We start from the raw sequence: 25,914 nt of genomic DNA on the forward strand, positions 1-25,914 counted from the left end.
AAGCAATTTCTCTGGCACTTCCTGACCCAGTAAAATATGTTTTCACATGTCTGAAACATGTTTAGTCACTCCACCGTCTGCCTCTAGCCCTGGAGTTTTTTCTTTCTTTTTCTTTTTTCCAGATTTGTATCTAAATGGGTTTGAAACCCTGTGGAGGTTTGTAGTGCCTCCTGCTCTAAAAATAAACATCCATGAATTTGAAATTCAATGAAATCCTTGCATGAATGTGTAGATAAATGCTTCTAGAGTTCTGTTAAAGTGGGGTGCAAGTGGCACATGTTGTTTTAGATTGTCAAGTACTTGTATGAGTTCATATAGCTTGTAGTAGGTCAGTTGTAGACAACATCTGTGGCTGAAATCTTTGTATCCTTATCTTTATCCTTAACAAAAAAGAGACAGCCTGAAGAGCAGTCCTCAGGTACATCGGGCCATGCTATACACTTAAAGATGTTTTTCAGAGTGAACTGAGTGTTCCAGTCCAGCTCATGTTCAAGTCAAGACATCCACAAATTGAAATTTCATAAATTATTGCTGGAACTGAATATTTCTGTTTATAATATACATCAACATTTTATGTGCAAAAGACCCTTTGGTAGACTCTTTACCCACCTTAGCACTGACACTGAAATATTCTTGCCTGCCAGTTGTCTATATTTGAATGACTGCAGACATCTGTTAACAGGGACAGGCTCAGCTTGACAAGGTCGGTGCCAGTTCTGTCGGAGAAGATCTCGATTAAGCCAAATTTCAGCTCAGTGAGACTGAAGATGACAGAGAAGGTCACATACGTTCGTAACTTTTTTCTATGCGGAGCTCATATCATCATCCTGTCGTCACATACAGTCAGAATCATCTTGTGCAGTGCAGACACCAACACCAATCAGTAATTTTTCCATGCGAATCTGCTGCCAAGCTGCTAGCAGCCTATATGTGCACATGACCTTGTCTTTGAAAATGATATGCACTGCACTCTGTACTCTGCACTGTGCATTTGCTGTTGCAACAGATTGCCCCATTGTCTGAGCCAGGAGCCATCAAACTTTTCAGCCTGCAGCACATCCTTTTTGTAATGCAAAACAGCAGGTTTGCTGCCAGATTTTATAATGACATATAGCAGCACACACATTTGCAAGCTGTTAACTCACAACCCTTGTGTTTTCTAAACATTTTGATAACAGTTCAGTGATGCCTTGTACAGACGTGGAATAACTGTTTCAGAGAAGAAATAGCCATTTGTACAAAGGCTCGAGCCTTTCAACGAGGCATCCGAAACACGTTTATTCAGCTGTGGAAAAGGGTTCATCATCCACAACAACAAAAAACTTCCCAATCGTTTCTGTTCGGCTTTACTTTGTTGTCATGTTTCTTTGTCTCCAGTGATGTGTGTTGCTCCAACGCCTCTTCTTGTTGGCACCGTTTGCTTGTAAATCTTCCATTATATTGGTTTGCACGTTGCCTCTAGGGGTGTTTTATCAAATGCATGGTAGCTGGAAGCTGTTCTCATGCTCACATGTTACACTGGAGTAACTTATCGGAGAGAAGGGTATATGACATATAACAAAGGTCCCCAGCATAAAGCTCTGACAGCATATGGTACATGTGTGTACCACCAGGCCACCAGACACTCTGTCCTGTTTTATTTTTTAATAACAGCGTAAAGTGCCGGGAGCTGGTAGAAAGTGAAATAAGAAAATGATGACGCTTGCTGGTCAGGTCTCTGCATGATGACGAGTGTCTCAAACAGCTCCTTCACTGCTGACAGCCTCAGGTTCAGGACCTTGGACAGAGCCGCGGTGACACTGTCAGTGAGTTCACTTGCTTGAAAAATAAGCAGGCAACACTTTGTCCATCTGCTCAGCTGCTTCACCATTTGTTCACACATACACTCACATACAAACGCACACACACAGAGACACGGATGAAGTGACACCACATTTTGCACCTCCACAGCTGTCACGGAGTTTGATACAAAGCACGTGAATGGCTTTCTAAAAGCATTTTGTTAGTTGGTTTGGCTTTTTGGAGTTTCAAATCCAAGAACTCCACTCATTCACGTTGTTTGATGAATGAATGAACTGATGAATTATTCCTCTGAAATTAACTTTAATGGCCTGTTATTTTAAGTACCATTGAGAAGGCATATTATCAACACAAATCTTTTGTCTCTTAAGCAAAACTGCTATAGAGCAGAAGAGTTTAGATTTCAGACCTTCAGTCAGGCGTAGTGCGGCGGTTAAGCAGCAGGAGTGCATCTCTTGGCTGTTCTTACCATACACTTTAAGGCTCTTCACCTTTTAGAGCTGAAAATGTTAATATGGACTAATATGATGTGCAAATACCAAGGTTTATAAGTGCATGTCTTACACCTTTTTATGAACAAGAACACGCTCTGTGCTGAACAAAGTAATTACTATTATTTTCTCCATTTACTTCACTCTTACAGGCTGTAGCTGGACCCCCTGGAACCAAAGGAGAGCGTGTGAGTGGCTGTTATTGGCATACATGTGACTGTTGAACATAGATGGATAGCATACTGAGTTAATGCAGCCTGCTGCAGGAAATGAAGAGGCAAAGAATTACATAAGATGAAGCAGATCAGAGCAGCTGAACGCAGAACTTTTCTCACTGTGATTGATTCAGGGTCTTCCGGGTCAAACCCTGCCAGGCGTGGCTGGAGAGAGGGGTCTACCTGGAGAAAAGGTGAGTCTGATCAAACAATTAACACCACAGAGTCACTCTCAGTCAGTGTGAAAAGGTGTGTTTTTACAAAGAAGAGTTCTGATACCTGTTGTCTGTCAGGGTACCAGAGGAGACAAAGGTGCAGCAGGCTCCAAAGGAGAGAGAGTGAGTATCATCACACTGCGGCGCAACACATACACTTAATGTTAAGAGAACAACACGGTGACAACATGTTATATCTCATCATATCAGGGAGTGGCTGGTGAAGCAGGAGAGCCTGGAGAAGATGTGAGTAATCGGCTTCCACTCCTTGTTTTCTGGTTTCAGACTGTGGGGTTAGTTTTTTAAACAGACTCTCACTCATTACTGAATGCGGTTCATGTTATTCACAAAAATCTAATGTGAAAGTTCAACACCACCAATACAATGTTATCAAGACAGTGTCATTTAAGATAAAACTTAGGGTGGATTTGGTAGTTGATGTGAACAAACATTTATACTAATCCACAGATAAATTTGTATAAGTACTGCAGTAACTTTTAAATGAATCTCTCTTGAGGTTTACTTCTCCATACACATATGGGAACTATTAATAAAGGCCTATCTTATCTCATCTTATGTCCGGAGCTAGTCATAGCAAGTTAAATGTTAAAATGAAGAGCTACATTTTTGGCTTTCTTTCAAGTATCTGTGGCAAGCTGATTGTCCTGATGTCTATAGGCAGCATGTTCCATTGGGCCTTAGCTGACAAAATCTGCATGCCTGCAGCACATGAAGGCAGCTTTCTCAAGGGAAACAGTGAACAATGGATTTAGCAATGTAGCTTTGTGTTATCCCATTAAGGGCTCAGTATATAAGGAAAAGAACCCAAAAATCAATTCTAAATGTTACAGGATGCCAGTTCAGGGCAGCTAAAATGTTAATGTTAATGTGCTCTCTCTCTCTTGGTTCTGAGCAGGTTTTGAATGAGCTGAACTCTCACAGTGTTTTCATATTTTCAAGGAGACCAGTAAATAGTGTGTTACTGTAATCAAGTTGGCTTAAAATGAAGTAAATGAATCAGTTTTCCATCATGTTTTTGATTTATATTTATCACTTATTGAACCACTGTGATCTTTATTTATTCGTTCATTTATTTATTTATTTATTTTATCAGTACCTGGTTTAATTTAACTTGCTTGGTTAATATTATTTTGTATTTATAGGAACTATGTACTGTTGACATTCAGTGCCCAGCTCTAGATTTCCTTTTGAAAATCATAATGTCCAGCATACTGATACTTAGCACACATCTCTAAATGTTTCACTCATCCAAAAGATAATGATAGAAAAAATGTATTTCAGTTTTTGGCCTTTTTAAACCACACATTAAACCAACTTTTCATTTTCATTTTGCTTGTGCACTTCAAAGTCTGATTAACGTCTCTAGACCTTCTATCTGAAGGTGTCAGCTGCTCTCCTCTGATACTCAAGGTTTTGATTATTTGTCGTCCTTGAGGTTAACGAAGCATGTTAACAGTAATGACAGCCCGGCCACTGACAGTACACTCCAATACTGATGGAACGTGTCTTCACTAGCATAATAATGAACTCACAAAAATTTTAACGCTGGATAAACCAACTGCAACTACCCTTTGTCTTATCATTATTATTAACAATGAAATGTAACTAATATGTGTTCAGTCTTCTTTTGACTATTTTCATATCCTCATGTTTCTCATGCAGGGGGCACAGGGATCTCCTGGGCCAAAGGGAGATAAGGTGAGCTTTTCTCAGGTGTTTCATTACTTTATTCTTTGCCTGAAATCAAACCCAGTCCATGCACAAGTTGTGACAAAATGTGTGTTGCAGGGAGAGAAGGGCATCGGACAGGCAGGTCCCCCTGGTCGGGTTGGTCCTCTGGGTTTAAAGGTGAGTAACAGCATTTGATGCTTGTTGAATCAATTTTCTCATTTTTATACCATGCACACACACATATATGCAAGTTTTCTAAACAAAGGTAAACCTGCTAAAACCAGGCAATCGGCTCCTTTCAGTGTCACAAACGTGTTGCGTTCAGTGTCACAAACATGTTGCATTAACAGGGAAGAGTAGAGAGCAGAAGCCAGTGTCACTGTGGTAACTTCTTTAGATTTTTAACTTCATCTTCTCTTTGGAGATGGATGGAAAACTGTTTATGCAAAAAAGTGACTAAGATTGGCGTGTCCACCTGGGCGCCATATTTCCATAGCTGCCATGACTATTGAAGAGTCATTTGTCAGCAGGATAAATGCAGATTGTGCCTTTTTCCTTTTGAAGACAAAAGCCAGATGTTAGTGGGTGTTAGTGGGTGGTGGTGGGAGTAAAGGGTTTTAGTGTTTATCAGAGGTGTCACAGATCTAACTGTGACTTGATTACAGGGAGATCCAGGCCTTCCTGGTTCACCTGGTCCTCCAGGGCCACAGGGGAAGCCAGGTGACACTGGTCCGCCTGGCCTGAGAGGAGAAATTGGACAGCCTGGACCTCAAGGACCACCAGGGGAGAGGGTTGGTGGAGCAGCTGATTACACTGTACTGTGTGCTTTCTCTCGCAATCTTTGTGGTATGATTTATAACTATTGAGGTCTCATTTTCAGGGACTCCAAGGCTTTGCAGGCCGTGCAGGAAGTGTTGGAGCGCCGGGTCCTCCTGGACCTCCTGGGCTGGCAGTGAGTTAAATTTCTGTGACACTGTGATTAGTGGCCTACCACGCTGCTGTTGTATGACTGCTTATAGTTTCCTAGGTCGTGATATGTAGTTGATATTTTCACTGAAGAACGAGAGTGAAAGGAAAACATAAAAATGTGACTGAGCAATTTTACGATCAAAACTTTGTTTTTCAGGGCTCTCCTGGTACCAACGGGGTCAAAGGGGACAAGGTGACTATCCACACTGACACGTATTTCTGTCTACCTGCTTAAATCTTAATTGACTCTTCTGAATGGTGCACATATTATTTCTGTTGCCAGGGGGAAGTTGGCTTTGGAGTTCCCGGTCCCAGAGGAGAGAGAGGAGATCCAGGTTCTAGAGTAAGACATGGCTGACATCACTGTGGTGTGATCTGACATGAATTTGCCTCAGGATGATGAAAGCTAACACTTGTGTGTTTGTGTGCCTTTCTCTGTCTGTCATGTCGTAGGGAGAGGAGGGTCGTGCTGGCATAGATGGGGAGAGAGGGCCAACGGTAAAATATCAAGTGTTTCCTTTTTTATCAGTCACGCAGAAACGCCGTGTGCACTCACAGAGCCTGTCCACCAAAGCTTTCACGATCTCTTTCAGGGTTATGTTTTTTCAAAGGCATAACTCACCAGGAGGAAGGCATAAAGGGAGAAACACAAGCATAAATCTTTTTTATTATAGAGGAGCGACTCTTCACAAGGACACAATGTATTTCATAGATTGTAAACTAATCATTCATTAGGCTTTGTCCTCCTCCTCCTAAAATGCACATTATTATACAGCGAGATCAAGCTGTTCTCACTGTGTGTCCATAATGAGGCATGGCGTTTGTGTTTTTCTGTGTCTATCAGGGCCCCCCAGGTGTCCGTGGTGCTCGGGGAGAGAAGGTGAATACTACCAGTTCTTTTCTCATTTTTATGTGTCATCTTGCGTGCGGCATCCCCAGAGCTTTGTGTTCATGTAAAGTGGTGAATTAAATTGATACGCCTGAATAAAATGTTTTGCTCTCAATCATTTTTTTTTTTCCCAGGGAGACATTGGGCTCCAAGGTGACAAAGGAGACAAGGTGTGTGCATTTTAACATCCAATAATCTGCACTCTCTCACTCACTCTCTTTCTCTCTTGCTTGTGTGTTTGTTTATGTTTGTACATACCGGTGACACGGAAATGGAGAAAGAGGAAGCTGAGGAATATTTGTGTCAGTGGTGGCTGTTTTGAAAAGAGCTCTTTGATGAGACTGGCTCTGTAGAGTGCAGGAGGAATATATGAATACACACAATGTTAATGAGCTGTGATACTGTTGAGTGGCACAGCTTAAAAAAAAAAAAGTTAACAGGATGAAACATTGTGTGGTGATGTTTTGGCTTTGGGGTGAAGCCAGATGTTTACAGCTGCGCTGTCACTCACAGGGGGACACTGTGCTGGTGGGAGGACCTCCTGGTGAAAAGGGCAACAAAGGAGAAACAGTCAGTGAACACCTTTTCACAAAGAAAAATATCAACTTTTATTCTGTTCTGTTCAGTTTTCCTTGTTGTGGATTTTTACTGTTTTTCCATTTTAGGGTGACAGGGGACCCAAGGGTGTGCAGGGAGAAAAAGGAGCAAAGGGTCAAGAGGGGCCAACAGGGGAGCAGGTGAGTTTGTCTTCTGGGGTTTTTATTAAAAGTCATTTTCATTTTTGAGTTATCTGTTAAGCATTTTTCTGAGGAACTGGCTTATTATTTGACAAAGAAAATTTCAGAAAATAGTGATATTACCTGATATTTGGAGTATATGTTAGCATTAGAGTTTAGAATAATCAGTGATGGAATGTGACAATTTACTCAAGTGACTAAATACATTTTTGAGGTACTTTAATACTTAAATTTTCTGCTACGTTATACTATATTGAGTGAAATCACAGAGTGGTACAGACAGAAAGGGGATGCTGCATCAGAGCCAAAGTAGCACATTTTTTAATTAATTAATTTTATTGTCAAACAGACAAAAAAAAAAACATACACTAATACAGATATTGCAAACTGCTAAATATGAGACCCAGTAATTGGTCTGTTCCTCTTTTGTATAGTTTGCTTTTTGGTATTTAATCTAACTTAGGGGTGGGTGATGTATTGACATTAGCCTTGTGGATCTGGTAGCCATCCAGGTTTGGCATTTAACAGTCAAATAAGATCACAAATAGAAATCACTTAATGAAGTCATTTAAAAATATCATGCAGAGAAGTAACCAAAACCTGAGCTCAATTGTCACTGTATTGTTATTTGACTGAGCTTCAAAAGTTATATAAAATATCATTAATTACCGTCAGATCCTGACCAAAGCTACGGCTGCTGTGTTTAAATGCACATCACTCTGTTAGGTTAAAGACAGATTTATTGATTCAGCTGCTGTGTGATGCTGCAAGTGTACAATAAACTCTCATAATCTGACATACAGGCAGCACATCTGTGCTGATGTTTCTGTTAAATCCAGGATACATTCAGTAACACCTGAACGAGACTACTGTAAAATTCAGACTTGAACTAAACACCTCTCTGTCATGAAATATTTCAAAGTTTGATTGTGATGTTGGAGCTGGTGTGCGCACCTCCGCTGACTAAAGCCATCTAAACCGAGGCTTTAGTGCAGTTTTAATTATGGACGAGTGCCTGTGCTGAAATGTGGAGAAAAGCCCTGGGGGAAACTCTGTGCACTGTTAAAATAACTTAAGTGATCTTATAATAGCCACATCCATGGCCTGTAGTCTGTGTCTTGTTATATGCAGCACCAGATTCTCTCCTGCCCTGTGACGCTCCACTTTGTTTTGCTCTCAAACGTGATCCACATCCAGCGTGTTTGACGGGAACAAATCAGCTTCCTTTCAGCTTCCAGGGGGAATCTGATGTTGTGTCAAGTTTAGTGAGATCTGTCATATTTTGTAAAGAAAAGCCTACTTAAAATAACCACAACACACGAACATTTAAAGTTGTATGTCCCTCTCCTAAACCAAAATAATGAGTGAAATCCCTTCTCAGTGGTTAAAGAAACGATTTTACATGCCTCCCCCATTTTACACAAATTAACAATATGCATGTTTCTCTGTATTTGCCATCAGGGTCTGAGGGGAGAGCCAGGAGAAAGAGGATCCACTGGATTCCCGGGTGCTCGTGGCCCCGGTGGACAGAAGGCAAGTGATGCAGAGCAGGGATGATCATTGTGATTAAATCAGCGTCACGATTAATAGCAAAGCCAGCCAGGAGTCAGGACAGGTAATAATTTTACTGCTCTAATCACTGTAATTCTCTCCTCCTTCTGCAGGGTGAAGGCGGCCAACCTGGAGTACCCGGTGAATCGGTCTGTGGATTTCTCTTCCATCCAAATGCAGATTTGCTGTGTGTGGTTTTCTCGCTTTAGTTTGCAGAATGAGGGACGGTTTCTGTTTCGTCTTCCAGGGTTTACCAGGAAAAGATGGGCTGCTGGGGCGTAAGGGGGATAAAGGAGAGCTTGGTATTCCAGGAATGAGAGGAATCAAGGTATTTTCAATGTGTGTGGGTGTATGTGTGTGCTTACAACAGTGTTTGTTCATTCTGTGTGGTTTCAACCTTGAAGCATCTTTCAGGACTCAGTGGTGACGGTCACACTTTGATAAAATCATAAAATCGATATGATTGCAGAGGATTAATGCAGATTGTGTTGAAAATATCTGATGATTTGCTTTTACCCTGACATTATGATGATTGGTACCTGAAAATTGGTGTTTTGCTCAGCCCGAGACTTAATTTCTATTTTCTTTCACTTCATTTATCCATTTGAATTCTGTTTGAATCACTGAACCAATCAAGGATATGAGCATTTCAGAGGCGTGGAGACAGAGATGTGGCTAGTTTTTTAAAATTATTATTATAATAATGAGGTGATCATTGAAATAAGAATCACTGAGTACAGCAGGAAGAAATAAATACAGACAGAAGACACATAACAAACACAGCCAGTTATACACAAGCATACACCTACACACATCTCTAAAAAGTTTATAATTGCTCAGTAGAATGAGATGATGAAGTTTTAAAGGAATATTTTGACATTTTAGGAAATGTGTTTATTTGCGTCAGACCTTGTGTCTGTTGTTTGGAGCTGTCAGCTAGTTAGCATAGCTTAGCATAAAGTAATTAATTAAAATTTGTTTAATTCATATAGATTTATGACTTAAAAAAGATATAATAACAACAACAGTTCATTGTTTTACAGCAGGTCATGTGCCACACTGCTTCTGCGCCTGGAACACTAACTTCCCGGAGACTCCACTGGTTGTCTTCCTGGCCAAGAAATAGTCTGGCACATAAAACAACGAATTACTGTTGTTACCCTTCAGATGTTGTGTAAATTAAATAAACAAAGATATAAAAGAAATAATATGTTATACAGTGTGTTTGAGAGGTGCTGGGTGGGAACTTACCATGACATACCTGCCACTCCAACCCCCACATGTTTTTGGTATGAATGTATGTATGCTTACCTCAGCTTACCTGACTGCTGACTGTAATTGAAAACTTACTGCTGAAGATTCTGAATGACTGAACCAGACTACATCGACCACTCTGAGTCCTCTACAGCTGTATTGCCACTCGTCTTGCTGTTTCTCGTGTTTTTGTTGTCTGAACACCCATTATCAGGAAAATTACAGCATCTTGTTCTGTGTCATCATGTCCACTGCTGTTTGGGACTTGGAAGTGGTGTGTGTGTGTGTGTGTGTGTGTGTGTGTGTGTGTAGAGTGAAGTGTGCACACAGTGATTCAGCCTGAGTGGAGCAGGTGAAAGGACCGTCTCTGTAAAGATGAGCTCTCTGTCTGGACAGTTTGGTCCCTTTGTGACTCACGAGCCTCTTCAGAGTGCCTCTGTCAGTGATGAAGTTATGTGTTTCCAGGGTGACCGAGGACCCAAGGGGGCTTGTGGAGGCGATGGACCCAAAGGAGAAAAGGTGGGATTGAGACAGACAGACACAATGTGATTTGTAAGGAGGAAGAGGAGGAGAGGAAATAAGCATGAAAGAGGAAACAGTGTAGAGATAATTCATACCCACTGGGATTTTGACACACAGGGTTTTTGTACACACAGTGAAGAACATTTTACTGCTGGCTGGTGGTGCATGAGGCATAGACACTGTGCTAGACAGTGTATTCCTTTGTTTCACATGTATGACTCATGTACTGTTTTGTAAGTACTGGAACATTTACTCTTGAGCGTTTGTGCTCAGGGTGATGCTGGCATTCATGGACGACCAGGCCTACCAGGAAGAAAAGGTGAACAGGTATGACTAATACCTGGTAGAAAAACAGGCACCACGTCATGTAATATATGCATCTGTGTGCTCCTTTAAGATCAGGCCTCTACAGCCATGCTTTATGTGTTTTTCAGGGAGAACATGGACCATCTGGGGCCCCAGGGACCCCCGGAAAAGAGGGACTAGTTGGCCCCAAGGTATGCACTGTAAAACGTTTTGTATTTGTACAAAAAATGCAAAGTTTAACCACTTTTCTTTGTCTGTGTAGGGAGATCGTGGCTATGACGGGCTTGCAGGGCCCAAAGGCTCTCAGGGAGAGAAAGGTGAAAGGGTGAGTTTGTAAATTTAACTTCAGTAGTACAAAAATTGAAAGTAACCTGTTTATAATTGTAATGGAGCTCACATGCTTTGCCGGATCTCCATGTTGAGTGTGTCCAATCGGCAACACAACCTTGCTAATCCCCACAACAGCCTGAGATGCATAACTAACTGTCCTTGTGCTTCATTCAGGGTCCATCTGGGGTACCTGGTCCTCCTGGTACCAGAGGAGCGGATGGGCTCCAAGGGCTAACTGGCCCTCAGGGACCAGCTGGTGCTAAAGGCCCTGAAGGTCTCCAGGGACAGAAGGTGACTACCATCCTACACTTTGGTCACACATTTTATCTGTGGGGCAGAAGTCTGTTTAAGCAGCGGATCTCAAACTTTTTCACATCAAGGACCCAGGGTTCCCCATCTGATAAGAATTTTGCTTTTGCTGGACCAAAATAATCTTACATTCTGTCACCATGTTATAATGGAAATATGGATGGAATTATAGTAAAAATAAATGATATCCTTTGTGCTGCAACCCCCTCAAAGCCAAATAGGTTTTCACATGCAAGGAATTTGCCTTGTTATATTGGTGTATAACAGTACAAGGAAATATAAAATGAAGATAAATACAAGTACTGCAGGTCAAGATGCTTTAATACATAAAACAGGAAATTGAAATTAACATATGAAAAAATCTTATTAAAAACCATGAAAAACTAGTTGTTTATAATATGACCATTATTTAAATAAAAGATGAACAGAATCTGAGAAAGGCTGTGATGATAGTTAACAATTCCTCGTTGCCTCAGTGATTAGGTGCACCATCAGTTGTGGCAGTGAGCAGATTTGATGGTGAAAAATACAGTATAATGGAAGCAAGAATAGACAAAAGTGGCATCACTGAGTGCTCAAAATAGCAGCGGTCAGAGGTGTCTGAGTGGTGAAGTGGCAGAAAAGATAAAACTTGTTTTTGACGGTTTCAGCTTTAAAAGCACGACATAAGAGTCATATAAAAAGACTTTTTGTTTTTCTCCTTAATATATTCTGCCCTTTCTTCTTCACCTGACTGGTAGATTTGTTTGATTGCCGCACATTGCTTCATGATGATTGAGAGTTTGATGGCTTGCGCGTTTTGACTGGCTTGTCTGCTGCATCATCAAGCCAGTGAAGAAAAGCCGGTGACAGCAGGGCTCAGCTGTATCTGTCTCACTGATGGATGCACCTTTTATTCAAACTGTGACGCTCTCTTGAGTCATTCCAGTTGCATTATTTTTTTCCCGAACAAATATTTTTCTTCTGGTGCAGCTTCAAAGGAAGGCTGAGCATGTGATCAGCAAATATGACTGAAAAGCACTAAGACAGAAACTGTAAACCAGTACATTATATTCAGTGAATTCTGTAAAAGAATATGGAATGAATTTACAGTGTGTTTTGTGCATGTATTCATTTATTCATGAACATACACTATATAGACAAAAGTAGTGGGACACCCTGTTGGACCATTACACCAACAGGGACTTCAGTGACATCACATCGCTTTGCAGATATAACGGCTTCCATTCCTCTGGAAAGATTTTCCGCAAGATTTTGGGAGTGTTTCTGTGGGAGTTTTTGCCCATTCATGCAATAGCGAGCTCAGGCACTGATGTTGGACCAAAAGGTCTGGCTCGCAGTCTCCATTCCAGTTCATCCCAAAGGTGTTTGATGTGGTTGAGGTCAGGGCTCTGTGTGGGCCGGTCAAGTTCTTCCACGCCAAACTCATCAAGCCATGTCTTTATGGACGTGAAGCATTGAGCACCACCCCCTGAAAAACAGCCCCATCTCAATACTTTTGTCCAGTCTGTTCTATCTTAGCTGCTGTGACAGTACAGGAAAAATTGCATTATGACGGTATAAAAGTTGTAGTCTCAGTAGCCTTGAATGCTATATCATTGTGAAATCTATAAAAACTTCTAGATTCTGTCTCTGTGTGTGTGTGTGTGTATTTTTTTTCTTTGTTTGACATACCTGTCCAGGGAATATCCCCTACTTGTAAAGTTTATACTACATGTGCCTGTTGCAGTCATGTTGTAATGTTGGTTTTTTGTTGTTTTTCCTGTGTGTCAGGGGGAAAGAGGTCCAATTGGTCCCGCCATGGCGGGTCCACGTGGTGTCCCAGGGATCCCGGGGGAGCGAGGAGAGCCGGTTAGCGTCACACTGAGTCTCCTGGTTGTTTTCTTCACAGCAGTCTTTGATAGGAAACTTACTTGCCCAAGTGAGGGAAGTTACTGGGGACCCCTATCAAAAACATCAGAAAATCTTCCCATTGCACAGCACTGAATTATTTGTTCAAATTCAGTATTACACATTTCGTAGTTTGCCAAATGCTTAACGTTTTTCAGGGACACAAAATTCTCTTGTTTTTGTGAGCTCCTTATTGCTTTGACAGTCAAATTGGTGTCGACCAGAAACTGGCTATTTAAAATGACAACCACACAGCAAAATGACAAACTTTCATATCTTTGATAATCTCGATTTTCACTTAGGGATCCTATACAAGGGCACTGAACGAGACATGTATATAAGTTGCTATTGGTGATTTAACCTTTCACTTTGACTTTGTATTTAAGTTCCTGCACCTGGTCTCAGTCTGAAGAATCGGTTCACTGCAAGGCTCTCTGTGGGTCGTGTGTGTTCTAATACCTGTCCATGTTTGCAGGGAGAGATGGGCCCAGATGGAGCCAAGGGAGAAAGAGGAGAGCCAGGCATGACGGTCAGTGCTCAAGCTTTACCACAGGGCTCAATTCGAGATGGAGATGATGGAGACGCTAAACAGCACGCACGGACACACACACACACTCACTGAAACAGAGTTGATATTAGAATTGCATTTGTAAGTGTGTTTTGCCCTGTTCCTCTCTTTATTTTGAATTCAGGAGGATGAAGTCAGAGAGTACGTTCGCTCCGAGATGAGTCAGCACTGTGGTGAGTCTTCCGTGCAGCTTGCATTGCTAATTTATAACAGAGTTGTCCCCAAGTTGAACTTCAGATGATAATCACATGAGTCACAGCCTCGGCTGAACTCTATGAAAGTATGATGCAAAAAAGCTGCAGCGATGCCATGACTCTTTAAAGTGACCTTTATTATTCCCTCTCTCTCTGCATCCTTCCTGTCCATCTGCCTGTTCCTCAGCGTGTGGAGGTGAGTGAGCCATTCATCTGCAGCACAAGAGCAAAAAGTGGACAGAAGGGCTGTGATTTAGCATGAGTCACAGCGGTGTGCCATACCACATATGCTGCTGCAGAGTCTGTAATGAGAGCACTCGGTCTCATATAGATATAGCGTGTATGCTTCATTGCACATGAGCCCATTTTGTCATTTGTGTGCAGTTTAAATGAGGGATCATTTAACCTCATGCACACAACGTAATATTTAGTTGTTTTTAGTAGCAAGATGGGGAATAATACGCTTTTATGTTTACATTTTAGTCTCAACGGCTTTTATACATAGTTTTAATATTTAATTCTTCTTTATAGTGACCTTCTTTGCTTAGAAATAATGCTTTAACCTTTTTTTTCTTCCTTTTATATTATATAACAGTGCCTAACATGCTACTTTATCCACACAATCGATCAAATTTAAAAGTATCCCCAGCAATAAGTAAGCAACTTTAAATATTTAAAAGTAAATGAATGAAAACAAAATTAATGAGAATCTCAAACTGATCAACTTTCCCAAAAGTTTCAACTTATGTGTTGGTTGTTTGAGCTGTTAATCAATGCAAGATTTTATCAGTGTGAGATGAGTGATGGTGAGGCAGGCTGTTGGCAAATATGCAGTGTTACTGAGAATATGGCCAAAACAAACATTTTACTCATGTTTAATTTATCTCTTATTATCTAAGAGGCACTTGTGTGTTTCTGTTGAATCAGCACTGAGTTGACTTGGACTCAAGTCAAAAAATGTTTGACTCGAGTGGGACACAAGTCCATTTAGCAGTGGCTTGAGTCCTTAAAGGATTGCAACTAGTTTTTGGAAGATCAAGACCAATCTCGCAAAAACTTTGTCAATCCTTTTAGCTGGTGTGTGTGTGTGTGTGTTGGAACGTTGGAATGACTTGTGGCGCTTTGGGGTTGTTGTTTGCTCATGTGAATGTTTTACTACGAGAATGTTCTGTCCTTTCTTTTTCATCATGTCTCTGGTCCCTCCTTTTTCTCCTCCTCTGTGTAACACTCATGTGGTCCCTCTCGCTCCCTCAATCCTCTTTCTGCTCCCTCGGTGTCCTTGTTTTCGCCACTCCTTGTTCTATCTGGCTCTCTCAGGTTCAGGCCCAGAAATCCGGTCCCAGCCCCCGGTCAGGGCTCGGCCCACACCGGAGCAACAACTGGCCGTGAAGGGTGAGGCGGGTGAGTGTGTCCGTCCACCGCTCTGCCTGTCAGCTTCGATCCGTGTGTCTGTCTGTGCATCCCTAACAAACAGGTTAACTTGGTTTTGGTGCTGTGTTTGGAGACCTCTGAACACTGGGTGGTTTTCTCATCAAGAAAACAGAGGACTCCATTTGTGCTTATGTTCAACAAAATATATTCTATATGTCTGAGCATATTTGAGGAAAGGAGGCTCTATTGAAGTAGGTGTTCTGAGCCTTTCCTCTGTCTGAAGCTCGGAGGTTGTCAGACGGAGGTGAAGGATCTTATGACCTGTGTGACATTGTTCTTCTCTCAGGCCGTGAGCTGCGTGTGGTGGTGAACACCAATGACCCAGACTATGAACACATCTACTCCATCGAGTCCTACGATGACCGCTTGGATGAGCTGCTCTACTTTCCTCCTTCTGCCAACCAGAGTGATGGTACTGTTTTTCATATTGAGTCCAAAGCTATCACGCAGTGAAGTACAGCCTGGTCTCACGTGAAATTAGCGAAATGAGCACATTGTCTCGAAAACCCGTGTGTGTTCCCTGCTTGGAAGATGAAGCACGTTGACATTCACTGTTCCTCGTCGAAATGCATTGTACGTATCCTTAAGGGTCGGATTGTTGTGCATGAGCAGAAGTTTGTTTCATGTGCTGTTGAACCACCTTGGAAATTAAAACTGTTTATTTCAACATAAATATCATATTATATCTCTCCTGGAAGGTATTCAAAGTGTTGCACTCTGTTGTTCACATGAAAAGTGACAGAAATGGTTGCATCAGTTGGATTAATCTCTGCTGAATTAGGTCAGTCACTTTAAAGGTTTTTTTCAGTAAATTCTTGGAAAATAAGCCAAATTTTTTGAACCGTCATTCAGCATATAAAAGCAATAAATGGGGAAACATCCAGTGGAGTGAATATTTTTTACAGGCTCTATGCATGTAACCTCCAGCAACCTTAGTTTAACTTTCAGCTTTTCACCTGGAATTCACTCCCACGTTTTTGTCCATTATGACTTAAAATGATGATCTATTATGGCGGTTTTCCAAATTTTTTCAAATCATGGTGAATGACTGGTGTCAAATGAAAGCTGTCAAATACTTTGATTACCCTTTAATGAAATTATGAAAGAGGGTGTTTCGGATTTGTACTCATACCCTGCGATTCCATTTCATTCTGCACATGTTCCATTTTGTGCTGAGGTGAGCATGTCTCATATCATTTGTGCGTTCAACGTTGTGCTCATTTCGTAATGTGAGACCGTGCTGGCCTTGCATCTTTTCTCACGCAGCCTGCTTCACGCACACACCACAAGTCTGTGACCTTTCATGTTGATACCCAATCTTTAAACCCGTCATCACTTAAATGTATTTCTTTCTGCTCTTTTCTGTCTCTTCTGAATGTGTTAATGCTGTCTTTGCTGCGTTTCTGTTTGCGTGTCTGCCTGTATGTTTATGTGTGTAAGCTTTGTGTTTCTGTGTGTGTTGACAGGTGAGGCTGTCAAAGATGAATCTGACCAAAAAGTCAGAGTTGAACCAAACAGATCAGCCAGTACTGGTGTTATGAAAACAGCAACAGTTGCTGGTCAGAAAGCAGTCAAAGTTACTCCTGTGAAAGCACTCAAGCCCAGATCAGTCAGATCCAAGAGGAGAGTCAGTGGGGAAGGTAAACCCGCTCGTGTGCTGTTGTCCTGTTGGCATTTATTAAAGGAGAGTTCTGCCTGCCTGCAGTTGGATGTCCACAACTTCTGCATGTTTCAGGCTGCGTTGGCTGTTTTGCCATTGACTTAAAGACTTACAGTATATGCATGCAGTAAAATAAAATACAAGAACAAAGTGTAATATATGAGTAGAAATTAGTTATTTTGCACCCAAAAAAGTACAATTATTTAAATAAACGGATTTGATTGCTTTTTGACCTCAGTGGTCATGAATGCTTCTTTTGGGTCTCACGTTGCTCTGCCTCTGCTCGTTGTTGCCTGCCTTGCCTGTTTTCTCAGTGTGTGTGTGTCTTTTTCGTGTCTATGCATGCACACTCCTCACACGTGTGTGTGTATTTTGTGCAGCTCCTGCCGACCTGTGCCTGCTTCCTATGGAGGAGGGGAGCTGTGGACGATACACTCTGCGCTGGTACTTCAACATTCAGGTTCAGGCCTGCAGACCCTTCATCTACAGTGGCTGTGAAGGAAACGATAACCGCTTCCTTCACTTGGAGGAGTGTGAAGAGGCCTGCCTTGGGGTGACCGAAGGTACACAAACACAGACATACACACGCTAGTTCATGTCAGGTATTGAATGTATGCGGACTAATGACAGAACTGTTGTGCAGGTCCTCATCCCTTGAAGACAGCACGATGATTGTGGCCAAATCCTCTTCACAGGAATGTTAGCCTTTACATTGCTCTAATAGATCTTTATTTTGTCAAATGTCAGTGGTTAAAATTTGCATCTGTTTATTTATTGTTTTTGTAAACCCGACCAATGGTTGAGAGGAGATACCAGAGGGATGCCTCCTTGCTATATGTTCAAAAAAAAAAAAGGACAAAATAGTGTTGAGGAAGAATAATGTTTTCCCTTTTGTTCAGACTTGACCCTGGTTTTCTTAATTTGGTTTTGTGGTATTCGGTACTTTCATCCATTCCATGTCGCTCACATGCTTGATGTCTGTATACAGAAAGGGAGCGGACAAATGACCCGACTCACCTTACAGTCCAATGCAGTAATCCTTCAGTAAATACAAATATGGTGAAGCTCATGATGTTTCATTAACTTGACAGCGTTGTTCAGTCATTATCTGTGTTTACATGGAGTATTTTATTCCACAAATTAACTGAATGAGAAAACCAAAATAATTTCTTTGTTTGGAGCTTGTAGATAAATCACAGATAGATGCATCTTTCAAAAGATGAAAATACTGTTTTTACACTGTCATGCAGGAAACAAGGTATGGGAAAAACTCGCTCTCAGTCATCTCTTTTGTCCCACTGCAAAGACCCTGCCCTCAAACAACTAGGATTTTCTGTTATTATTTTGCTGTGTTTGGGATGTTTTTGGTTGTCAACAATTCTGGAGAAAGACCGTTGATTGTTGAGTCTCATGCCCAGGTTGCTAAATGAGAAGTCTTTTGGGTTGGCATTATGTGAGGGCCCAGGAATGAGACTCAACAGTCAACTGTCTTCCTCGCTTACTGCTTTCTTTAATGGTGTGCTAACAAACATCAACTGACAAATCCTACATAGTATGCTTTTATCCCTAAAATGTTCCCTTGCAAAGATGTACACTTCTGTCTTCCGTGGTTTTGTGTTTACAAGTGCCTCGTCAATTTCCTTTCAAAAAAGATGCATGTTTGTCTTAGCAAGTTCAATATTTTCCAATGACAACAAGAATACTGCTGTTTTTTTTTTACAAATCCAAATTTTCCACAGCAGTAAACCAAGCACTTGCACACTTCCGTGTTTGTTTTAAAGATTTGCTCTTGGTGGTGCTTGTGGAGAGTAAGTATCATTTTATTCATTGTCGTTAGTCATAGTCATTTATTGGATTGACTGCATTAAGAGGGAAAAAGGTCTACATGTGACCAGTGTTGCCCTCAGCTAATGAAGGTTTCTGGTGTTTTAGTTAATGTCCTAATGATCTGAGTCCAACACAGACAGCATCAATCTGCACACTTCTACGTCTGAACATGTCGTTGTCTGAAAACAAAAATAAAAAAGAAAGAAAAGCAAAACACCGGTCCTAATAAAAAGATCTTTGTTAAAGCTGATACACACTGCGGTTTACCAGGACTCACTTGTGCATCTGCCTCTCTAATCAGGTTGACAGTGTTTGTAAAGTCGTGAGTTGAATTGTAAGGTGTCGATGAGAAAAGTATAAAACGCGTGACAAATAAAAACATGAAAGCTGCATTAGTTAAGGGGAACACAGGTAGACTAGATGTACATCTAGACACATTACACACTTCATGAACTTCCCCGGTCTGGTAGTTACTGCAAGGATACTGTGTTATACGGTGTGTTTGCTATTTTGCTCACTCCTCATGTGTCCACACTCTTCATACTGCTTAGTTGTGAGTTCTGGAAATATTTTTCCTATTGTAAATGAGCATTTGAAAGTTTTGCTGTGACAAAGTGACAGTATATTATGTTGGTATTTCAGATTTGTTTTCTGAAAAATGTCATGTCTTATCTGCCAGTTTGGTCAGCAAACGGCTGTAAAGTCTGTCTGTGTGTAGTATTCACCTCTGCAGCTACTGTTATGGAGAAGACAAAAGCCAGAAGGGCAAATCAGAGCTTCAGTAAAAAGCAAAACACTACACCATAAATGCTGAATTCATCCAAAATTGATCTGTAATCCAAAAGCAAATGAAACCAAGCATCACCTTTATCTTTAGCTCCTTTCGAGCAACAGCTACCTTGCATGAAAAACAACACAGGGCGTTTGAATCAAGACCAAATGCACAAAAAGAAACTATAAATAATTTAAACAACTAACTTCTGCCCTTAACCGTGCACAAAATAGAGTTTTAATGTCTGAGATTAGTTGTTATCAGTCTGAGTCAAAATTGACTCTTCCCTTCAAGCTTGGCTGAAATGAATCAATTTAACGGGAGATTTTCATCCCCATCCACAACCCCTGATGCCTGAAATAAGTTATCGCACTCCTCTACAACTATGCAAGCACAACTATACTGTTTTTTTTTTTATGGATATAGTTTTATCATTTGTATTAAATATGAAGAATCAAGCACAATATTCTGCCAATATTTTGTACATAATGTTTTTTATTGTTTGGGGAAAGTTGTGTTTCTGATCACGACTGCATGTCTACCTGCCAGAGAAACGGTGCTATTTTTAAACGTATTTTTATACTGTATATTAAAAATGGAAGCATTGTGTTTTTATGTGGTTTGAACTATTTGTCTAGTATTATGGAACATTTAAATAAGCATTTCTAATAAACCAAACGTTTGAAGAAAAAAGGTGTGTTGTATTCTCCGGAATTAGCTATTAATCTTAAGAACACGTGTAGCTTTTGTATGTGTGACCTCCTCATTCATCAGTTTGACAACTAAAATCACATGATGACGTCTTGATGATCTGCGTCTTTGTGCACATACGAATGGAATATTTCCAACCCTGGAAATACATCACAACATTTTCCAGTGTAGGGGTTTAATACAAATTAAGAGATAAGAAATCATCAAGCGTGTATGTGTGTGTGTGTGTGTGTGTGTGTGTGTGTGTGTGTGTGAGACTGATTTAGATGTTCTAATTTCATCAGCAGATTTTCTTAATGAGAGGATTTTCTGCTTGTTGGCCACGACTCCTCCTCCCTCGCTTTTTCTATGCTCCCTGACCTCGGTTGATTTCCCCTGGTGGAAGACACACTGACTCCATATCCGCCTCATCACACCCCAACAGGCTGTGCATGGCTTCGTCGTCACCTCGCCCTCTCCCTTTACCTGACTTAATTTCAAAAGTTATCTCTGTTGGCAGCTTATCACGCTGCAGACCTACATGTGTCTGACAGAGGCTGTGTGACAGCTTTAACAAATGATGCACACTGCAGCGAGGACAAGATCAGGACTCGCTTACAGGCATTGTGGATGTAAAGATAAATGCATGAAAAAGGCTTTAAAACACGTGATGGACATAGACGGGCCACTGCACACCGCTGCAATGTCACCCGAGATTACCATCATTCAGACCGCTCAGTTTTTAATATGATGAGAATTGTTTGCATTTTAATTCAAGGTTGCTTATGTATAATATTCAGGGTTAGGATACTCACTTCAGTGAGTGAACAACTTCAGAGTTACTTTGTTTCTCCCACACTGAACAAAACTTTTGTGTTGCTGGAAGAAGCTGGAAAGCACATTTACAGTTAAAAATTAACCTTCGGTCTCCAGTCCTCTGTCCCATCAACAACTCCATTTCACTGCATAGTATGTATGCCTACACTTGAATGAGGAGGACTGCTGCCTATGTGAAAAAATTAAGTCTTATTGATAGCGGATGGGTTGCGGGTGGGTGCAATAATACATAATTAGTGAGGAAAATATTTATTACATCACCTGCAGTGGCGATAAGTGAAATGATGTTAGTATGTCTCCCCATTAAGAGAGACACTGCATGCATGAGGCACAGCAGTTTAACATCATAAATTATTCAAATCTCTCAACAAGCAGAGAGGATTGGTCAGGATCTGACATTAATTAATGTTCTGTGGTCTTCTGTAAGGACACGCACGGTCTAGAAAATTAAACGTCCCGCAATGTTTGCTGCAGTGACAGTACTGCACACGTGGGAATGTTTAAAATACGAGGATTCAGTTAATGCCACTCATGACTCCTGTGCCCATCAGACAGCAGTAATGACTCTTGTGCTGCACTGTGCACCCATGTACACGGGGCACAAGGTAGAGTCCTCTGTCTCATTTCGAAGTAGACTGATGTGTGCAAAGGGAACCAGAAAAACACACAAGAGCTGCGTAGCTGCATCAGTAAATGTGGATTGTGGTTTGGGATTAAATGTACTTTAACATTTTGAAGTTTTCAGAGCAAAGGCACACCATGATAGCACAAGCTGCCTCCTCTCAGTAACAGCTAGCCTACCCGCGCTTAGCATGAAACAGTGAGGCTTCATCATCCAGGCTCACTTATGTAATGAGCTGTTTTTATGACAGAATCAGCTCATAAACATAATATGACCCACATGCCAGTGTTAGAGTAAAAAAGTCAGACGTCGCTGCGGGAAGCGTTTTGTTTTAATCCAACATAACAGGGCAATACAACCTTATTTATATGAATTTATTTTTACGTTTCTCATACCTCTCAGCTCCCTCCTCTTCCCTCCTGCTTGTCCGTGTGCGTGTGTGTGTGAATGCTCACTGGCACGCACACACACACACACACACACACATGCGTATTCCATCATGATTTGTGCAAAAGAGATACATTTCACATATCCTAAAAATAGCAGCCATCACTGATTTCAGCAGCTGTAACCAGTCAGCTTTGCACCAAAGCCTTTAGAGCAGTCTCACAAGTCTTTCAAAGGACATGTGAGGATAACTGTGTGTATGTGTGCTTGTGTGTGTGTTGGGAGGGTTCTTGTATGTATACTGACTGTGAACTTCTATGAAACAAGGACCGGTCTTAATAACCTTGACTAATTTGATATTCACTGTGCTCCCTCTAGGACTCCTAAGGGTTCTTCCTTTCTCTAAACACACACTGATTTTTTTGACTCAAGGTTGCCCTTCACAGATCTATGCTAATGTGTGTATAAATGATGGCTGCAACTGAATTGTAATTAAATATGAAATATACACCTCCCTGCACTTGTGTGCTGAGCTATATTAGATGGTATTGCAATCCCCACCATAATAGTGCTACTGTTTAAATAGAAGTTTAGCTAGAAATGAAACATTATTGAGCTCATGAACTGCTGCAGACAGATCAGGAAGCATGTCCAGTGCTGCTGGTGTTTGACTTTGTATGGAGAAATGGATGTTAAGTGCTTTTGATTTACAATATAAAGTTGAAAACATTGCCAGATAGGGGCATTCAGATTCATTACAATAAAGATTCATTCCCAGCATTTTTCTAACTCATGACCCTTCAAGGGTATTTCACAGCCACCATGATCCTCATGTAGAGGGTCTTGAAGAGGACAGTCATGCACATGCCGTGAATGCAATGGTGGCTCCCTCTGTCTGCGGGAGCCAGAACTTCTCCTCACTCCTCACCGCCTCGCTCGGAAGTGGAGTATGCAGAAACACGTTTAGGAGTTGTTCATTTTTCCTCTTCGATGACCTTGACTGTTTAAAGCCCCAGGGTCTAGGGTTGGCAGAGAGCTCAACTGGTAGAAGCTTGCCAAGAGAGAGGAGGAAGCCAAAGTCTCTCTCTCTCTCTCTCTCTCTCTCTCTCCCTCTCTCTCTCTCCCTCTCTCTCTCTCCGTCACTCCTCTCACTCTTGGTCTTTTTTCTGCCACCCACTTCCCTCCACAAGTACAAAGGCTGTTGCTATAGCAATGAAACATGCTAGAAATGTGCTCAATCTCACTTTTACCCCCTCAGCCATATGATCCATATCACTTCTATCTTTATTTCTATCTTGCTCTCATGTATTTCTCATTGGGCAAAACACAGGAATCATTTGTGCATCCGTGCACATACGCTTGCTCATTTATATGCGCGTATGTGAACATAATGAAATAAAAACACACACTGTGGGATTAGTGTAAAGCTTGCGTGTGCTGTTGGCAGCAGATTCCCCCGATGTTTTGACCGAAAGTTTTCTGTTATCTCCCGGAGTTTGTGAGGGGCATCAGAAGTTCCTTCTGTCCTGTAAGTCTTTCACTTGAGCACTCACATTTGTGCCAGCCTAAGCATTTATTCAGTCTATTGATCTGAGCGTTTGGGTTAACCTCTGGGTTCCTGGCTGTACTGAGCACTTTCACACAAAGCAGTTTCAATTAGAAACGGGTATTAAACACCAATACTATCTCGTCTCATTTTGGGTTTTACTGACTTTGGGTCCTAGATTTTTATGCTTGGCAAATTTGGGCTTAATGATATGATTCAAAAGTTTCCAGTATCTACAGAGAGCTTTGTGAATGCAAAATGAAGGTCACGAAGGCATTAGCTGAAGATTAGCTGTCTATTTTTCAAGATTTTGCATGGAATAACTCACTGATAATGTCAGGCAACACCTCCTCCCTGCATCCATCTCTCTCCCTCTCTGCCTCATCCTCACTTGTCCATCTCCTCCATACGCTAAGAGAGAGCATCAAAAGTGTTGTTTACTTTGTTTAATTTTTCCTCCAGCAGATGAGTCAGCTATTAGCATATTCTCTTCATTATGGCGGTGATGAGCACGGGCTACCTGAGTGTCACAATGCCTCAGCATTATTAAAAGGCCCTCATGGGATATCTCAAGCGCATAAGCCTGAATTAGCATATGCCATTTCTCATCTCTCCCTGCTGTCATTCAGCAGCCCATGCTCTATTTCAATTTATGTTCAAACTACTGATGGCCTGAGATTTTTTAGTTTCTAGCTTTCCCTGTCAATTACTCTAGCCCTCCCATCTTTTGCCTCTCTCCTTCAATCTTTCTCTCTTCCAGCGATCCACTTCCCTCTCTTGACTGTAAGCAAATCTGTGATCTGTAATTTTGCAGCTGACTAGGAAGCAGAAAGTGGTGGAAATTGTTAGTTATTGGAAGACTGGAGAGATGGCAATAAGATAGGATCCTGTAATGCACTTTCTGCCTGTTGGAACTGCCGCAACACCTAGATCTGCTGCTGATAATGTGATGTAGCAGGAAGGTAAGATGGACCTGGGGTGTCCACGGTTTTTCCCTGCATCTTATTGTCCCTGATGATGAGTTTTCATATGATTGTCATTTCAGTGAGACACTGTCAAGAAATTAGCCCTGTGGCGCAGACAGAAATATCTCAACAATTGTTGGATACATTGCCATGAAATATAAGCATGTCATGGTCATGGACAGTCATGGTTACTACAGTTGTCCCTCAAGGGGTCACCTGTAGGTTGACATTTTTGTTTTTTTACTGACGACAACTCAGCAACTATTCAGTGAATTTCCTCAAAATTTTGAAGCAGATATCCCACGATGTCCAGTGAATGAGTCCTAATGACATTGTCCACTTTCAGCTAAGATTAACACGCTAATATAATGTGATATAACTGACATCAGACACTTTTGAAAAGTTGCTAGTTAAAGGTCTCATAGGATTTAGTGGGATCTAGCAGTGAGGTGGCAGATAGCAACCAGCCAAACACCCTTTATCTCACCCTCCCCTATGGTGGCTGCTAGCACACGACCCGATTCTGGGCTACTGCGGAAACATGACAGCTAAAATGTGGTGGACCTGCTCCCTCTGAAAGTGGACATGCTTCCAACTTAGATATTAGTTTTAGGTTATTATACACAAATGAAAACATAATTCTAAATACTATGTTGCACTATAATCAATTCACTTTCCACTCACACCTTATATACTGTGCATTATGTTGTATTGTGCGGTAGAATAAAAAGCAGGAGTCCTGTGAACACTAACATGTTCATACAGAGCCCATATTGATACAAATGTACCATATTTGTATCAATATATCAATAATTTGTATCAATAATTTGTAACAATATTACCTGTGGCCAGAGCTACAAGCATGGCTCTGGACTCTGTGTGACATTTATGATACTCAAAATTCCACAAACTTTAACCTCCTCAGTTTGTTTGTGTTACCAGCTGTGTCATCTTCCTCTCTCGGACAGGGTTAGGGTTGGGAGTGCAGTCTGCTGACCTCTGACCCTATTTAGCCAGTAGCCTGAGTTGCCAGACATCCCTGCCAGTGAGATCCTGCTGCAGCTTCCAGCTCAGATTTCAGATTTGGATAAGTAAGGTTTGTCTGCAGCTTTTAACTCTCTTCTATAACCATTTGGGGTCCTTCAATCTAACTATTCATTCCCTTAATAACTCAAATTGTGCTGTTGCTCCGGACCCCTGGAATCATTACCTGTTCTCAGCTCCCAAACCGACCTCATATGACCG

The 25,914-nt window shown here is 41.3% G+C and overlaps 1 protein-coding gene across 4 annotated transcripts in view; it reads left to right on the top strand.

The window, feature by feature from the left end:
• col7a1 (collagen, type VII, alpha 1) overlaps positions 1-20,315 on the top strand; it is a 60,003-nt gene extending 39,688 nt beyond the window's left edge. For 3 of the 4 annotated variants that reach the window (XM_046383856.1, XM_046383857.1, XM_046383855.1), the window contains exons 88-119: positions 2,444-2,479; positions 2,641-2,700; positions 2,800-2,844; positions 2,932-2,967; positions 4,405-4,440; positions 4,531-4,590; positions 5,079-5,204; positions 5,294-5,365; positions 5,540-5,575; positions 5,666-5,725; positions 5,836-5,880; positions 6,227-6,262; positions 6,406-6,441; positions 6,785-6,841; positions 6,937-7,008; positions 8,470-8,541; positions 8,673-8,708; positions 8,807-8,887; positions 10,279-10,332; positions 10,609-10,662; positions 10,770-10,832; positions 10,904-10,966; positions 11,146-11,262; positions 13,054-13,131; positions 13,646-13,699; positions 13,863-13,911; positions 14,120-14,128; positions 15,250-15,333; positions 15,650-15,775; positions 16,830-17,003; positions 17,404-17,586; positions 17,667-20,315. In XM_046383856.1, coding sequence (XP_046239812.1) covers positions 2,444-2,479; positions 2,641-2,700; positions 2,800-2,844; positions 2,932-2,967; positions 4,405-4,440; positions 4,531-4,590; positions 5,079-5,204; positions 5,294-5,365; positions 5,540-5,575; positions 5,666-5,725; positions 5,836-5,880; positions 6,227-6,262; positions 6,406-6,441; positions 6,785-6,841; positions 6,937-7,008; positions 8,470-8,541; positions 8,673-8,708; positions 8,807-8,887; positions 10,279-10,332; positions 10,609-10,662; positions 10,770-10,832; positions 10,904-10,966; positions 11,146-11,262; positions 13,054-13,131; positions 13,646-13,699; positions 13,863-13,911; positions 14,120-14,128; positions 15,250-15,333; positions 15,650-15,775; positions 16,830-17,003; positions 17,404-17,586; positions 17,667-17,695 — 2,139 coding nt within the window. In that variant the 3' untranslated portion in view covers positions 17,696-20,315. The remainder of the gene's footprint in view (positions 1-2,443; positions 2,480-2,640; positions 2,701-2,799; positions 2,845-2,931; positions 2,968-4,404; positions 4,441-4,530; positions 4,591-5,078; positions 5,205-5,293; positions 5,366-5,539; positions 5,576-5,665; positions 5,726-5,835; positions 5,881-6,226; positions 6,263-6,405; positions 6,442-6,784; positions 6,842-6,936; positions 7,009-8,469; positions 8,542-8,672; positions 8,709-8,806; positions 8,888-10,278; positions 10,333-10,608; positions 10,663-10,769; positions 10,833-10,903; positions 10,967-11,145; positions 11,263-13,053; positions 13,132-13,645; positions 13,700-13,862; positions 13,912-14,119; positions 14,129-15,249; positions 15,334-15,649; positions 15,776-16,829; positions 17,004-17,403; positions 17,587-17,666) is intronic. The other variant, XM_046383858.1, reaches the window with a different exon arrangement.
• Positions 20,316-25,914: the final 5,599 nt, after the last annotated feature.

Source organism: Scatophagus argus, chromosome 3, assembly GCF_020382885.2.
Source record: "Scatophagus argus isolate fScaArg1 chromosome 3, fScaArg1.pri, whole genome shotgun sequence".
NCBI classification, from domain to species: domain Eukaryota; kingdom Metazoa; phylum Chordata; class Actinopteri; family Scatophagidae; genus Scatophagus; species Scatophagus argus.